The sequence below is a fragment of the Pteropus alecto genome, unplaced genomic scaffold (genome assembly GCF_000325575.1).
Source record: "Pteropus alecto unplaced genomic scaffold, ASM32557v1 scaffold3, whole genome shotgun sequence".
Lineage (NCBI taxonomy): Eukaryota > Metazoa > Chordata > Mammalia > Chiroptera > Pteropodidae > Pteropus > Pteropus alecto.
The window spans coordinates 39,863,309-39,879,347 of record NW_006442484.1 but is presented as its reverse complement, the minus strand read 5'-3'; the positions used below and the strand labels follow the sequence as shown (position 1 = coordinate 39,879,347).

Below are 16,039 nucleotides of genomic sequence, written 5' to 3'. Positions count from 1 at the left end.
TTACCAAGATCCTCGTGGATTTATTGTACTCCATGAGTATTTTCAAAGATTCAAAGCAGCCCCAGTTATCAGTCTCTGTTTTCTTCAAACTCTCATCTGAGGAGTGCCATTCTCCAACTCTAAATGACCAGGCCCCATTTATTCAGGCATGATTGGGATTCTGAAGGAGACAGAGAGGCCTGTACCCCCTGAAATCTTGTTATATCTGTTGGTTTATGGTTAGAAGCTACTATAGGATTCAGTGGAGGATTGGATGCCTACGTTCCTTCTCAGGTTAGGTGAAAGGATGAGAAAGAATGAATATCAGGTTGGGGGCCAGTATCTGACATGGTGAGCTCAATGGCTAAAGATTATATTTATTCTTGTTTAACTCATACTGAATGAATGCTTACTGTGTACCAGGCACTATTAATGACCCTCTCACCCAAACCTCTTAGCTACCTATGAAGTTGCTGCTGTTACTACCTTATTTTATAGATAGAGATACTAAGACTCAAAAAGTTAAGTAGATTGCTGGACGGTCTCATAGCTAGTCCATGTTACAATTGGTATTTAAACTCAAGAATGTTCTCTTGAGAAACCAAGCTGTAACAGAATGAATGGACCTAACAAAAAAGTATGTTTTGTTCTCCTTTGACTCCTCATAAAACCAACTCAAAGATTAGACGTAAAGGGTAGGAGAGGAGAGGAGATGAAAAAGAAGCCTGTTTTAGGAAGACATGCTCTCTTGACTTCTATAATTAAATAAAAATGAGTGTGTTATAAACATTAGAATAGCTTGGAGCTCAGTGCACAGGTGGCACAGCAGCTGCATTTCCTAACTGTAGGTATAAAGCCTTTTTAGCCACCCAGAGCCTCTGTGTCAGGCAGACAAGTCCACAGCTTATATTTAATTACAAGTCTTGTTCACTTCGAGTCCCCACCCCCAGCCTCAACCCTCAGATGCTGAGTGTTGACTCCTTGCTCACAAGGAATAGCATCTTGGCCAGATATCTCTTCAGTAGAACAGACCTTGTTTATCTTTCTCACATTCATTCCTATTGTGGCATCTGGCTCATGTATCAACTTAAATTCCCTCTTTCCAGAAACTTGTTGTTGTTGTTATTTAGGTATTTATATAGGGCTGGTTACCTTCATATTCAAGTGTGCTTACATTTAATATAATGTCATACAACAGATAAGGAGGAATAATATGTTGCTGACCCAATTCGATTTCTTGAATATTTAATGAGAGCTTTCTTATGTTCCAGACCCTGTGCTAGGCAGTCTGGGGAGAAGCACAACATAGTGTCATAGCTCCTCTGGCCCGTCTATTGAATTCTGTGTACTTATTTAGAATGTTCATAATTATTCACCTTTACCGTCCTTTAACTTTCTTATGGATATTCAGTGGCGTGCTTAATTTTTTTTTTTTTTTTATCAACTAATTCTCTTAAATTTGACAAATAATCAGTGGTTGTTTTATTTTGCCTCAAATCAAAAAAGGTTCTACTGATCTGTTAATCACTTTGGAAATGGTCCCCTTGACTTTTCCATCTGAACCCTCTCCCTTTCCCCAGTCTAGCGGCAGTTTTTTTATACTTCTGTATGAAAAGCACATCTATCAATTTACAGTACACAAGCAAAGAGAAAGTAGTTTGCAGGATGCACTGTATCATTATTTCTGTAGACTAACTTTTCTTTATCCAGTCTGATTTCCTTTATTAAATTTTTGCTTAGGTCAAGAGATGTAGAAATCTAAGCAAGTCTTAAAACTTGTCAGAGATCAATGGACTGAGTCTAAAGGTCAGTCACTGGAAAATCCATCATTAAGGAAATTGTTGGGTATACCTTTTTTTTTTTAGTGATTCTTAGGTAAGAAAAACCCATGATTCCCACAAGTCTTGGTAAGGCCTTCACTTATTAAAGTGAAGAGAGTCGCTTATTCAACATTCTCAAGCATGTCTTTGAAAATCATCAAAATGTCAATATGGCTCTAAAATATGGAATCCATGACTCACACATGAAAATCAATTTCTTTATTTGACAACCATAGAGTGTGTGTTTTAACACAGGCAAAACAATCATTTTCAGCATCTGGAATAAGATCATATATTATACTAGACTGCTTTTGTCTTGTCCCCAGCTATGCCATTCATGGTGGAGGTGGTGTTGCAACATTGCAGAGTTATCTTCATGATTAAGCCAAGGGTTTTTCCAATTTTAGTGAACAATAGGTACTTAGAATTTCCCAATTAGGATGGCTTAATTTCTATTCCAAATGATTGATGACATTTTATTTACTTTATCTGGTACCTGTTGAAGGGATGATTTCTTCTCAAAACATTGTAATAATGAGTGCCATAAATTAGTGTTCTAGAGACCTAGAATGAATTTAGTCTTTGCTAAATGTATAAATGTTGACTTTTAAAAACTTGCCAGGATCAGATGAGGAGGAAGAAGGTATCACACGGCGGTTGCATTTGAAGGACCACTTTAGAATAATGAGTTATACATTGAGATCAGCAGTGGGGCTTTTGAAAGGGCATCCGTGAGAAGCTGAGAAGACCAAAATTGAGATTTCCCTTTTCTCACTTGTGGCTATCCTCAGATGTAAAAAGAAAATCCACTTTGTAAAAATACCAGGAAACGTTTTCAGATATTACCTTCAGTTTCAGTTATATCATGCAAATAATGAACTCCTTTCTATCCCCTTGGCTTTCTGGGATGTGTTAACCCAAAAGAAGCTTCCCACGCTCTGCTCTTAGGTGGCCGCCCTGCTCTTAGTGCTTTTTCAGCCCTGGTAGTATCAGTAGCAGTCATTATTCAAGTCACAAAACTTGAAGCAAATCTATGATTTTTTGCTGGTTTGTTGTTTGGGGGGTTTGGTGTGTGGGGGGTGGGGGGAAGAAGATTCCTTGAGAAAGTTTTTGGATTTTTATTTTTGTTTTTACATTATTTGGAATAAGTCCTGTCCTAATCCAGCCTCCTGACAAGTGTGGCCTGATGTGTTCTAATATATGTATATTTCCTCCTGATGCCCATCAACAACCTATCAAATGCCTAGTAACAAGGTCATTTTCTGTGCAGCAGTATTTTATAAATAGCCATTTGCTGAAGTAATTTCAGAAAAGTCCAGCTTGAGGATTTATTATGTCTTTGCCAAAGGGTCGTCCACACTAGACATACATTTACTTATAGGCCATTTCTCTGAAATAGATCAAAAGAGAAAATACTTCCTCATTCTCATTTATCATTAAATTTAATTGTCATAAGATACCACCTGTGGAAAAGCCAGGCAGATTCTGCTTACTTTTTCTAACCTGGGGGCCACTGATTATTCATTAGTCCTTCATAGGTTTCTCCATTTGGGGCTGTTAAACCTAGTTGAAAGTGATCATTTTCTCTTTAAATTTGCTAATTTTTAATATAGCTTTCCCTGGATTTGATTATAAATATAAGTTAATAGGAAAGTTACAAGAATAGGAAGATTAAAGTATGGTTCTTACTACTTTTGTGATCACCTAGGTAAAATTTAAAGTCTTTTCTTGATGTCTGCTCCCTTTACGTAATTCATGTATACTGAAATTCTAGGCTAACTCTCTTGATTAGTAGCATGCATTCTTTAAAACTTTTAAGCAAAAAGTTATCCTTTCTCTGTTCTAAAGCAACAAAGTGTGGTGTTCAGCTGAGCACATGTCCAAGTTCTTGGCCAGACACAGAGTTTCCTTTTGAAGTTCAGACACCCTGTAGCTCATTCCCCAAGCAGGGTGTCTGAACTTCAACCGAGCTCCGTAGAGGAGGACATGTCAGTCTCCTGCATGTTAACAGCAGAGTGTTACCTTTCCTTCTCGTGTGTGTTTTAGCTAAGGTGAAAGATCAACATACAGACTATCAGACACTTTCAAATACTTGTCAGAGTTCAGTCATGAAATTGCCCCTTGCAGCATTTGACAAAGATACTTTTGGGGCATCAGGAAGTAATCTGTGTAGGCCATTCATTTCTCCGGTTTCTTTGAGCTTCTTCTGTTGAGGTAAATCATCAGGAAACAATGTACCTCAGCTATATTATTTCCGCTCCCAGCAGAAATTCCATCACTCAGGTAAGATTTAATATTGTGCCTTCGGCACAAGGGAGAAAAAATTCCCATCTTTTGCACCACATAGTTGAAGATGTTTATATGAAAAAAAGTTTCTGTCTTTTATAACACAGTTGAAGGCATTACTCAGCGTCTTTTATAAAGTAGCTTCCATAAAAAGTTTCTTCTTTGTATTAATGCCAAGGGAAAAAAATCTGCCTCGCATGTTTCTTTTTTGATAAAGTAAGAAAAGGATCATGCAATCTCCTCCCCCCTGCCATTTTTTTCCTTAGCTATAAGCAAACAAAGCTAAATTCAGAGCTCAGTGGGAGGAACTGACATCTCCAGAATGTGTAGTATCTTTCTCCATTCCCCTTAACTAATTCGTTATTTTTAATAATCGAATGTTCAGTTGTGTATTTGGTTTAATTTTGAAACTACTTACCCTCCTTTTTTGCAAGAATTAAACCAAATAAATCTTTGGCAATGAAGGTGAAAATTTCCCATAATAGAGTTTGTAACAATTTGTACCATGAAGAAATAAACATCCATTATCTCGAAAACTTACTCATGCAGCACCACCCTTCTCCTCATTACTGTATCGATCTACGTAAGTATCCCTACCGTGGCATGATGTCTAGAGCCCAAATGGACATTTATTGAATCCATGTCTTAGAGGTACCTTTCCATTTTTAGTATAGTGGACTTGGCATGTTGACTTGGGAACTGATGCATTGAGGAGAATATCCATCACGGAAATATTAATGAGTCTAGACCTAACACAGTAACTCCAAACTTTCAAGCACGGATGATGTTAATAAAGGTGGTTTCTATACTTACATCAGTGGATTTCTATCAAGAGGCATAACCTAAAACTCCTAACTATTAAATGTACTTAACAATTTTCCTGAGATTAAAAAATGTGAACTTTGACTAAACTATAATCTTTGTGCTCCTACTGGCAGTACAGATGATTCTAGTTTTTATGTGGTCACTCCATTTCCTTTTTGCCCATTAGGTAAAAAAAAAAAATCAATTCAATAAATAGAGTCACTGGACATCCTTAATGCCAAAAAGGACTGCTACCCATGAAATTATAGTTCTGTAATCTTGACAGGAAGCAGAGCCCTTATACAATAATCTGTTCACTCATGATTTACCACAGCTGGGATGTAATGCAATTGATTTTGTACTGTGTAGGTAAAACAGTATTAAAATTTTATGTATTAAGCTCTGAAGTAAATATGACAAAATGTTACCATTTTAAAAGTTCTGGATGGTAGGTCATGTGTATCTGTTTTATTACACTTTTCACTTTCCTTTATGTTGAGATGTTACTCCTGAGACTTTCCAAAGTATGTACTTGAGAAAAAAAGAAAATGTTTGTTTAGGTTGGTGAGTGGATAGAGTGAGGGAGAGGAAACAGCTATGTCCTCTGCCTGGCAGACACGGAGATTTTCAAGAGGTTTCTGTTAAAGAAATAAAACCTTAACTAGGTTTAGATTATTTCCTGATGAAAACTATTTTTTGTAGGCAGTAAAGGCAGTTATTTATGATAGTATTTTTTGCATTTGATTTATTCATAGGTGTCCACATTTTACAGAGAATCATTTTCTGTACAGAGGCTCTGCACATTCACCTCTAATTTAGGTGTCAGCTGTGTGAAATCATATGCAGCCAGACTGTTTGCTCCCTACAAGTTACAAATCTAAAAGGGTCCCTCAGGCTGCTCAGTAGCCAATGGGATGATGCATCAGTCTTTAACTTGAAGTTTTAATTGCAGAAAAATCTGCAGACAACCAATGTGCAAGGTCAGATTCCTTAAGATATGTCAGGATACCTTATTTTTGTGCATGTGCACACATATATATGTTGGTCAGTCAACACTTTTTTGTTCGTTTGTTTGTTAATGGGAACAGTGGGACTTCCTGATCTATTTGACATTGATCATGGGCTGTGTGATGCTGCATGACTTGGTATAAACTAGAATTCTGGATGCTGCCAACTTATAATTTCTAGGCCATAGGCATGTTTCAAGGTGTCTGGAAGTACAACACTGAAAGGAATATTCACTCTCACTTTTTAGGATACTCACTCGTCCATAAAGCTCTTCTTAGGCAAGTCAAATGCAATGCCAAGGGTTTCAGGGAGGGGTAGGTATATGATTCAGTTTTTCTGACACTCTTGAAGCCTGTGGCTCATGGTATATGGAGATACATACTTTTAGGAGAGCTTCCATTTCAGGCAGGGCTTTGGGGCACAGTGCTGATGGGTACAGCGGCGGCTCTCAACTTTCATTTCTGCCATCACATTAATCCTATGTGAATCATGTTCTCACTCACAACATCTCTCATTGCATGGAGTACTTCTTAACTAGGGGCAGGGGTGTCAGGAGGGAAAATTTCTTTCTTTAGAAATTGCACCTTAGCTCACCCTGCCTGTACTTTGGGAACCACATTGAGAATAAAAAGGGTGGGGGGAAATTTCTTTTTCCCCCACTAAGGGTGGGGGAAAATTTCTTTCTTTAGAAATTGCACCTTAGCTCACCCTGCCTGTACTTTGGGAACCACATTGAGAATAAAAAGCAGTCATCTAGAAATCTCCGTGCCAGGTTTGGGTTTCATTTCTGCCATTAATGGCTCCTAGAGTAGGCCTGACACCTAGTAGGTGATCCATAAATGTTTATGGTGTGGTGTGAATTAACCAGCTGTGTAATCTTAAGCAATCCACTTAATCTCTTTGGCTTCCTTTTCTTCACCTGCAGAATGACGGAAAGGGATTAGGTGACCTCTAGGGTCCCTTTCAGTAGTGAAATTCTATGGTTCTGTGATCGGACCTTTACCTCAGAAGATTAACTTGACAGGAATGTGAAGGATAGATAAAGTGAGAGTCAAGAAAGGGGAAATGCTCCTTTCTGTGACTTGCTCTAATATTTCCTTCTCGATTACTATTTTTAAGCACTTACTTAACTTGAGGTTTTCCAGGTTGTTTGCATACATCAGCTATCATTCTCTGGGAAGATTGTAAACTCTTTAAGGACTGGAACCATGACTTTCCCCCCTACTTCTGTGTGCCTCAGAATACAAGGCATCATAATGCCATACATTATGGGGGTTTACCCACAGCTCATCTAATCTCTGAGGGAAGCAGCATTTCCTCTTTTTCCTGCAGAGAAAACTGAAGTTTAAAAGTGGCGAGGTGGCTAACTAAATGTCATCGCTGGTGAGTGGCTGCACTGCAGTTGAGCTCAGATGACCAATTTCCAGGAGAGAGTCTAGTTAGCTGACTTAAAGACTTGGCTCTAGGAAAGCCTAGAGATGAATGTAAACACTTCGTCAGAGCAGCCATTGGCCTGGCCACACGAGTTTTTTTTTCTATTTTTCATTCTTTTGTTCTGGCCTTAACATGGTTGATGTCCCTCCACTTACCGTTAGAGTGGCATCATTTTTCACATCTCATTAGGTCCAAGAATTTTCTTCCTGTTGTACAACACATTCATCTGCCAAGGATTACACCCTGAGCAGTAGCTCCCTCAGCCTTTTCTGGCCCTCTCCCCTTTTGCTGTGCATCTTTAACTTTAGCAACAGCATTTTCTATGTGTATATGGATGTTGTGTAAGTGTGGATAAAATAGTCCTGTGTTCATTACATCACTTATTCTCATCTGTAGCAGATAATGGTGAGCTAGCCTTGGTCACTCGTAGTAGAGTTTTAGAGAAATGGATGATTTGAGAAATCTGAAGTTCATGGTAGTTGCTATCACCACCATTTACTGCCACAGGGAGCAAAGAAAGAGAATTTAATTCATGGAAAAATGATGCATTCCATTTTGGATATGCTGAGTTTTCCGATGTCTGTTTGGACATTGCATGGAGAGGTGCTGTATAGGCAGTTGGATGATGGGTTTATAATTCTGAGGCAGCACCTGGGTTTGAGTTATGGACTTAGAATTAGTCATCCAAGGAGAGAATGAGAGAGAAAATGGTAGGGGATGGAATATTAGCATTGAAGGACAGGCAGAAAGAGATAGGGGTGTGTTTGGAGCAGACAGAGGAAGGGCAGCCAGGGAACTGGGAAAGACCAGAAGAAGGTGATGTCACAGAGGCCGAAGAGGTGCTTCATGAAAGCCAGACTTGTAAACTCTTCATTCATCTATTTATCCATGTATTGATTCATTGAACAAATACTACCTGTACACTTCTTGGGCACTGTGCTGGGTGCTGAGGGGAAGAAGACTGAATAAGGCCAGATGAGGGGCTTTTATTTTATAGTGGATGAGATAGACATTAAAGGAATAACCATCTGGTTATATTAATGCAAAATGTGAAGTACCAAGCAGAGAAACGGAGGCTGGGAGAGCAAACAGGAAAAGGGCTTGCCCTTGTCTGGCCGCCCTTAACTCTCCTTTTCTGGTCTCCCAGGAAAGACACAGGCAGGCCCCAGAGCATGGTTGGAATCAGTCAGGTGGAGGGAAAGTGAGAGTGACAAATTTCCAAGCAGGGGGAGACGCTGGCTTCCTCAAGAACCCGCAGCCTCCAGGAGCTCTGTTCCCTCTCTCTTCATCTATTTCCCTCTTTACTAGATATGTCCCACCGGCACTCAAATGTGTTTGTCTTCTCCCATCTTAAAAAAAGCCTTCTCTTTATCCCACCTATTATTACAAGCTGTTTCGCTACATCCACTTATAGCTAAACTGCTCAGAAGAATTGCCCCTGACTTCAATTCCTTTCCTACCATGATCTCCTAAGCCCGCTCCTGTCAGACTGTGACCTCCCACCCCATTCAAACTGTTCTTGGCAACGTCATATCTGGGAAAGGAGGGCAGGCCAGGAGATGGCAGCAAGATAAGCAGGGGAAAGACTGGGAGAGATGAGGGTAGGGAGACAGGTAGAAGCAGATCTTGGAGGTACATGTTAAGGTTTTGAATTTTGTTTTAAGAATAAGGTGGTGTGGCAGAGGGGCAGTCTTCCAGCATAGAGCAAGCTGAAATATAATCAGATTTCCAGGGAACAAGCCAACTGGCTCCTCTGCAGACAGTGTGAACCTTGAATGCAGAGACCCATTAGGAGCATCTGCAGATGTTCGGGGCAAGGCCAGTACTTCCTCGGGGAAGGAGGTGCACTGAGGAAGGCAATGGGTAACATCTATTAAATTCTAACTAGTTCAGATTTGCTGTCAGACACGTGGTTTGGGGTACATCTTTTACCTTTCTTAAGCCTCAGTTTCCTCATCTGTAAAATAATAGAGGGTCACAATCATCCCTACTTCCAGGGTTGTTTAGAACATGGAATGAGATAACATATGTGAAGCGCTGAGCACGACCAGCGTGTAGTAAACGTTGTTAATATTTTCCCCATCTCACAGTTGAGGAAACAGATTACAGAGGCCAAACAAGTAGCGAGTGGACTTGACCACAGACCTCTCTCTCCACAGCTCATGCTATCTCCTCATTCTGCACCAGGCTGCTCCCTGGTGTGGAAAGAAGTGCCCAGCTAGCTCAGTGAGAGCCGTAGTCCATTTCTGTTCCTAAATCTGTGGGAAAGGACTCCATTGCCAAGCGCAGGAAAGAAGCCGAACTAAAAATGGTGTCCTGACTGATTCCTGGCCCAGCCTGTTTGAAAGGTCCCTATCCAGCTCCAGATAGGGAGAGACAGTCCAGGATTGTGTGGGAGTCCCTCTGGACTTCCTTAGACACCAACAGCTTTGCCCTGACTTGGAATCTCAGGTTAAAGAAAGAAAGAAAAGGGCTATTGGCTGGGAAAACCCTCAGCAGCTTAGGAGGGAGGAGCTGTGTCCAGACCCCTGGGAAACACTGCACCTACCGGCTTTAGAGGGCCGGGGGCGGTGTTACCCCAGCTGTATCCTTCCACTTTGGAGCTTGGGAAAGTAGTTGACTTTCATCCTCACTCCAGAGCACCCCTGTGGTGGTGGGTCTGCAGTGCCAATGACACACTTTATGACACCCTTTGACAATGTGTGGGCTTTGGACTTCCAAGCCTTTTGATCACATCTGGCTCTTAGGGTGTGTGTGTGCCCCCTTACATTAGTTGGCGTGGGCAACCAATGTGAAGCCGAGGAATGCAGATAGTCCTGATCCAGTATTTTGGCTTTGGAGCCCAAGCCCTCCAGGAGCAATAGTTCTGCCAGATTGTCCTGACATGGTGTATTAAGAGGTACAGAAAAATGCTGCATCCTGCAAAATATGTACTTCAACTGCACGGGCCTTCTGCACCTCTACCACCAGGAAGGATTACGTGTTCACTCATGTGTTCATCATTACCACCCTCTTAGCCAACTGCCTTATTCAGATGTTCGCTGTGTCTCTTACAGATGAATTGAAAGAGCAAGAAAGAAAACTTTACACATGGCAATCTGTATCTCTTAACTTCTCACTTTGAATAGACATAGCAGGATTTTATATATGTATATGTGTGTGTGTGTGTGTGTGTATTTAAAACAAAATAGAGCCCAAATTCCTGCCTGACCTAACTAGCTGGTCCTGAATAGTGGTGGCCCCTTTAAATGGCTAATAAGCTTTCCAGGTGGCAGAGTCCCCACGTCTTCCTGTTTTTTAAAAAATACACTTCCTGCTTTACTCATTTAAAGTTCCGGCAGTGGTGCTTACAAATAGCTTGTGAGAGTGTAAATTGGTACAACTTAAATGAAGGAGAATTGGACAATATCTATCAGGTTGCAAATGCATATACCCTTGAGCAATTTGCCTCTAGAGATTTGTTTTCATACTCATATATTTGCAAAATGACAGAAGAACAAGGTTATTAATTGAAGTGTCGTTTGTAGTAGTCAAAGACTAGAAACAGTCTGTTCATAGAATAGGAACTGGTTTTAAAAAAAAGGATATAGCATATAATGGAATACTATGTGGCTATAAAAAAAATGAGAATGCTGTCTGTGAAGCAATATTCAGAAATTCCAAGGTATATTACTAAACTAAAAACTAGGTGAGATGCAAAACAGTGGATATAGAACATGACCATTTTTATTAAACAGGCTAGAGGGAATTATGTGTGTCCATTTGCTTGTTTACACATAAAATATCTCAGGAAGGATGCACAGAGAGCCTACCTAAGCATTGATCGCCTCTATGAAGGGAATAAGGTAGTCGAGTGACAGCAGTGGGAGAGCCAGTGTTTACAGAATATCCTATTATACCTTCTGAATTTTAAACCATGTAATTGTATCACCTTTTTAAAAAATAAAATTCTTGCCAGATCCCTATAGGCATTTGCATTTGTGATGCAATATATACATACAATGAGAAATAAGGGGTTGTACCTTACTGAATTTTTTTAAGGTTTAAAGTGTTTTTAATAAGAGTTATCAAAGGTGGCCTAGGTCTTGAAAGCTGTTACTCACAAGTTTTTAATATTCCCTCTATAAAATTACACAGACTTAGTTTCTGGCTTTAAATCATACATATTTTCAGCTTCCCTGAAATCAAGGGTACCCTGTACCATATCAATTAAAGTAAATGTACTTTCAATTAAAGGTGTTAAGTATGAGTCTGAAAAGATTAATTCTTTATAAAAGGGTGACCTTCAGTAGTTAGATCCAATTAGGCATTTTCTCAGCCATGTTTCATCCTGATGGGACAAGTCTACTACTCACAATCAATCACTGTGATCTTTTCAAAGGTGGATATTTTAGCTTCAGAGTTATAAGAGGTTGCTTGACTAGGCAACCTCTATAACTTGAGCCACAGATGTAGATAAGAGGTTATAGGTGTTGGATCTTATTTGTGTGGTATTGACATTTAAAGAATCAGGGTGTACATGATGATAATTTTGGGTACAGTCTTTTACCTCCCTTCTTATGGCTTTAGTAGAGCAAAATAATTCAGACAAGACTGATCAAAGGAAAGAGAGGAAAGGAACAATGACATAAATTAGTATCGAACTAAATTCTTTTTCATCTTTTTATCCTTCTGTCATTTCTTTATTTTATCACTATAAATACTTTCCTAGTGATTCTTCTTGTATTGTTTTAGTTCTAATTCAGCCTTTGCTGATATACAGCACACAAGACAAAGACAGATAAATGAATGTTTGCTAATCTTTTATGGTAACATGTAAATCTTGGGGAATATTGTTTTCTCTCAAAAGAGAAAGAAATTGAGCATTTCTGTTTGTATTAGGTATTTTCAATATAGAATTCTTGGTCCTCATTTTGCCACTCCTTGAACTTGCAAACTTGGAAGGGCCTTGAACATACTTAAAAAATGGAAAACAAGCAACAGCCACTTTGTATATCTCAAAGGTTGATTGTTGGAAAAGTGAGATTTGATTAATGAGATATGGTATCGGTGTTTCTCAAAGTGTGGTCCTCTGACCCCTAGGGGTCCTTGAGACCCTTTCAGGGAACTCATGAAATCAAAGCTATTTATATAATAATATTAAGAAATCATTTGCCTTTTTAATTTTCCTTTTACACACATGCGGTGGAATTTTCCAGTGGCTGGCTACATAATATGTGATATGGGGACAGATTGAATTTAGAAGCAAATGTAAGAATCCAGCTAAAGCCAGACATTACAGAGATTTACAAAACTAAAAAACAATGCACACTTCTCTGATTTGTTCTTCTAGAAAGTAATTTTTCATAAAATCATTTATATGAGTATGTGATGGGTTAATTATTATCATTTTCAAATAAAGTAATATGTATTTTAAGTTTTATCTTTTTTATGACTGATATAACCAACATAAGCAAAAGCTCCTTAGGGGTCCTTAATACCTTTTAAGAACTGAAAGAGGTTCTAAGACTAGAAAATTTGAGAACTGCTGATATATATGTAAGCACTATATAAATGTGTGGTAACATTGGTAGTTTATTAAGAAAATTTAGGCAGTTTAAACAAGCCAACATGCAGTCTTTCCCTGCAGGCACTGATCGTTCGTGGTGCACACTGCACCTCCAGGGTAGGATGGCTTATTCTGAGGTACAGGGTGATCTCTGAACCACCTACAATTGTCAGCAATTTCATGAGTCAGTCATGTGTCTACTTTTTTAGAGCGAGAGTTCAGAATTTTCACAATTTTCATATCCTCAGAAGATCCTAAAAGAAGCACAGCTCTAAATAAGAATTGCTTATGTCCCCTAGTCTCACTTTATCTCTGAGAAGAGGATCGATGAAGTGAAGGTGGGCACACCTGTGAGGAGATGCAGAGTGGTCCAAGGCTCTCATGTCTGTGGCCTAGGCTTGGCGTCTCTTGATCTCTAGACTCTTTACTTCTCTGCTTGTGGAAAGGTGTTAGACTTGGGCTAGCTCCTCTAAGCACTTGGGAGAGAGGCATTCTCTCCATCGGTACCATGCCTTTGGTATCTTTCTGAGCTTCTCATACTTATTGTGGCAGGATGTGACAGGACATAAAGACCCAAGATCAGCCTATGGGCCAAAAAAGGCCCAGAGACTGGCTGGCGTCATCATGATCTGGGCACTGTACATGGAGACCAGGAGATAGTACCCAGAGTTTTAGAGTGCCAAAGCTGGGGTACTAACCAGGATTTGACCAGACTCCAGGCACTAGAACAACGATGTTCAGGAATCGGTACTCAGACTATTTCTGTCTCTGTCTTGGACACCCTCGGCACTGAGCAAGTAGTTGAGCGCTCATGGAATTACTGTTTCATGTTTCCTAGTTCAGTTTCTTAAGGTGTTTTTATTAACTCTAATTTAGCATCTCTTGAGTTAGTCATAATATTTAAGTATTCTTATGAAAATTTAAAATCATTCTAATTGTAGCTCACTGCCCCATATTATCATTTCTTGAAATTAATGTGAATGGAAAATTCATATCTTAGATATTTATTTGTTCCATATTTCCCCAGTGTCACTTAATTTTTGGATTGAATATACATGTATACATTATAAAATTTTATGTAGTCAGTGGGTAATTTCACAACATTCAGAGATCCATCTCTGTTTATTTAAAAATTTTAACTACAGAATACATACCTTATTCTGGGCATTTCGTTGTATGAGTTAATGCTGTCGTGCACTTTATTGTTGCAACTATTTTCCTTGTTTGTTTCATTAAAAATAGTTTGATAAAATACTATTTTTTCAGGAAAAAATATGAAAAATGTATTGAATATCATTTAGTCTAAACTAAAAGCCTCTGAAATGTTTAATTATGAAATTATATTTAAGGTTACTGACTAAGTGTAGATTTATAAAAAGAACATTTCTTTTTGGAATTGTTTGTGATATGAACATGTTTATATAAAGTAAATTTAATCAGTTAAACAAATGTCTCCCTTTATTTTTGTTATAACTGTCACTTCTGGTTGGCAGTAACACAAAACTGTAAAAATGCTATCTGCATGTTAGTAGCATCTTGTAAAAATTGGAATACCTTTAGTTTGATTAAACTCTGCTTCATTAGACTTTAATGTGCTGTATGTTATGTATTTCAGAAACTCCAGAAAGGAACTTAATGACATACGATTTGAGTTTACTCCAGGAAGAGGTGAGTTTTAATTGAAATTATTATTTTATTGCTACAAAGAACATTTCAGAAATTGATTGAGTGTATTTATAATTTGCTATTCAAAGATGCTTTCTCTAAAAATGAAGAAAGGAAGGAGGGTGGTAGAGAGGGAAGGAAGGACTTATCATAATTATAGGAAATCCAAACCTAACCACTACTGACTATATGAATTCCAGTGATATGCTGCACGGTGTGTGTGTGTGTGTATGTGTGCGCGCACACGCGCGTGTGCGCGTGTGGACACACACCCACAAATTAATATATTAGCTCAACCATGAAAGGAATTACTGGCTTGGTAATGCAGGGCCTAACAGATTTTATGATGAGTGTAGTGAAAAGTATACAGCAGTCCTAATGAGAGTTGAGCAGCAAATAGTGACATCATGCAAAAATGTGACATACTTTGCCTCTATATTCAGTTCAGATTACACGAAGCCTGTGTTGGGGAATGTCCATGGCCTCTATTTGCTGCAGGCACCACTGATGAGCTGGGTAGGAGTGATGCCAGTCTTGCAGCTGAATGCAATTTTAGTAATGTAAATAGTTATTAAAGGCCAGACTAGTTGCTTTTTCAGCTCCTGGATGCCTGGAAGTCATAGACCATGTCATATTTCTTGGCATCTTTATCACCCTGGCAAGAGCCTGGAATGCAGGAGAATTTCAAGTTATTTTGGTTCATTAATGGATAAGTAACATATGGACAGGCTTTGAAGATCACAAACTAGTTGTTCAACAAAAATTGTTATTTCTACTATTTAGTTTATAACCAAAACAACCTGGAGAAGTGAAAATCAGATGCTTATGCTAAGACTATAATTGTCTTCCCTGACCCCTGGTTTCAGATTCTTATGTACGTGGAAACAGTTTCGATGCCTATACTGAATATCTTTCTAAAATACATTAGTCTCTTATGTTTGAATATATTACCATGCAATATATTCAAATACTGTATTTATGTATTAGAGCTCCATGTAAATTTTGATTTGATTAAATAAATTGTATTTGCTAAAATTTTGCAAACTCTGAAGTACAAGACTTTCTAGCTTGGTATCTGGTCATTCGGTTAACTGCTTATCATCCTTGCTATTATATCTGTAAGAAAACAGAAACTCAAATGCTTACAGGAGCCAGAGTTAGTGGTGGGGAACATCAGGACACTAAAGAGTTTTGTTTAAATATATTCAAGTTCAGTTTTTAGGAAATACCACTAGCCAAACAAAATATGTTCTTGGGCCACACATGGTCATAGACTCACTGGCCCTGATCTCTAGTCCCCTGTACACACAAAGATTTAGTGATGTATTGTATATTTGAATTAAACTAACATATTAAGTACCTTTTATAAAATTTAAGTAAGGCCCTTAGGAATTTGCTGATTGATCTTTCTTTCTGGGATCATCCATCTTTGAGAATTTAGAGTCAGTCTGTGAAATTGTACAGTACCTGTTACTGTTATCAAAAAGCTATTTAT

The 16,039-nt window shown here is 38.7% G+C and overlaps 1 protein-coding gene across 1 annotated transcript in view; it reads left to right on the top strand.

Annotated features, from left to right (window-relative positions):
- STK39 (serine/threonine kinase 39) overlaps positions 1–16,039 on the top strand; it is a 214,535-nt gene that overhangs the window by 138,891 nt on the left and 59,605 nt on the right. The window contains exon 14 of the mRNA XM_025039466.1: positions 14,495–14,547. Within this exon, the coding sequence (XP_024895234.1) occupies positions 14,495–14,547 (53 nt within the window). The remainder of the gene's footprint in view (positions 1–14,494; positions 14,548–16,039) is intronic.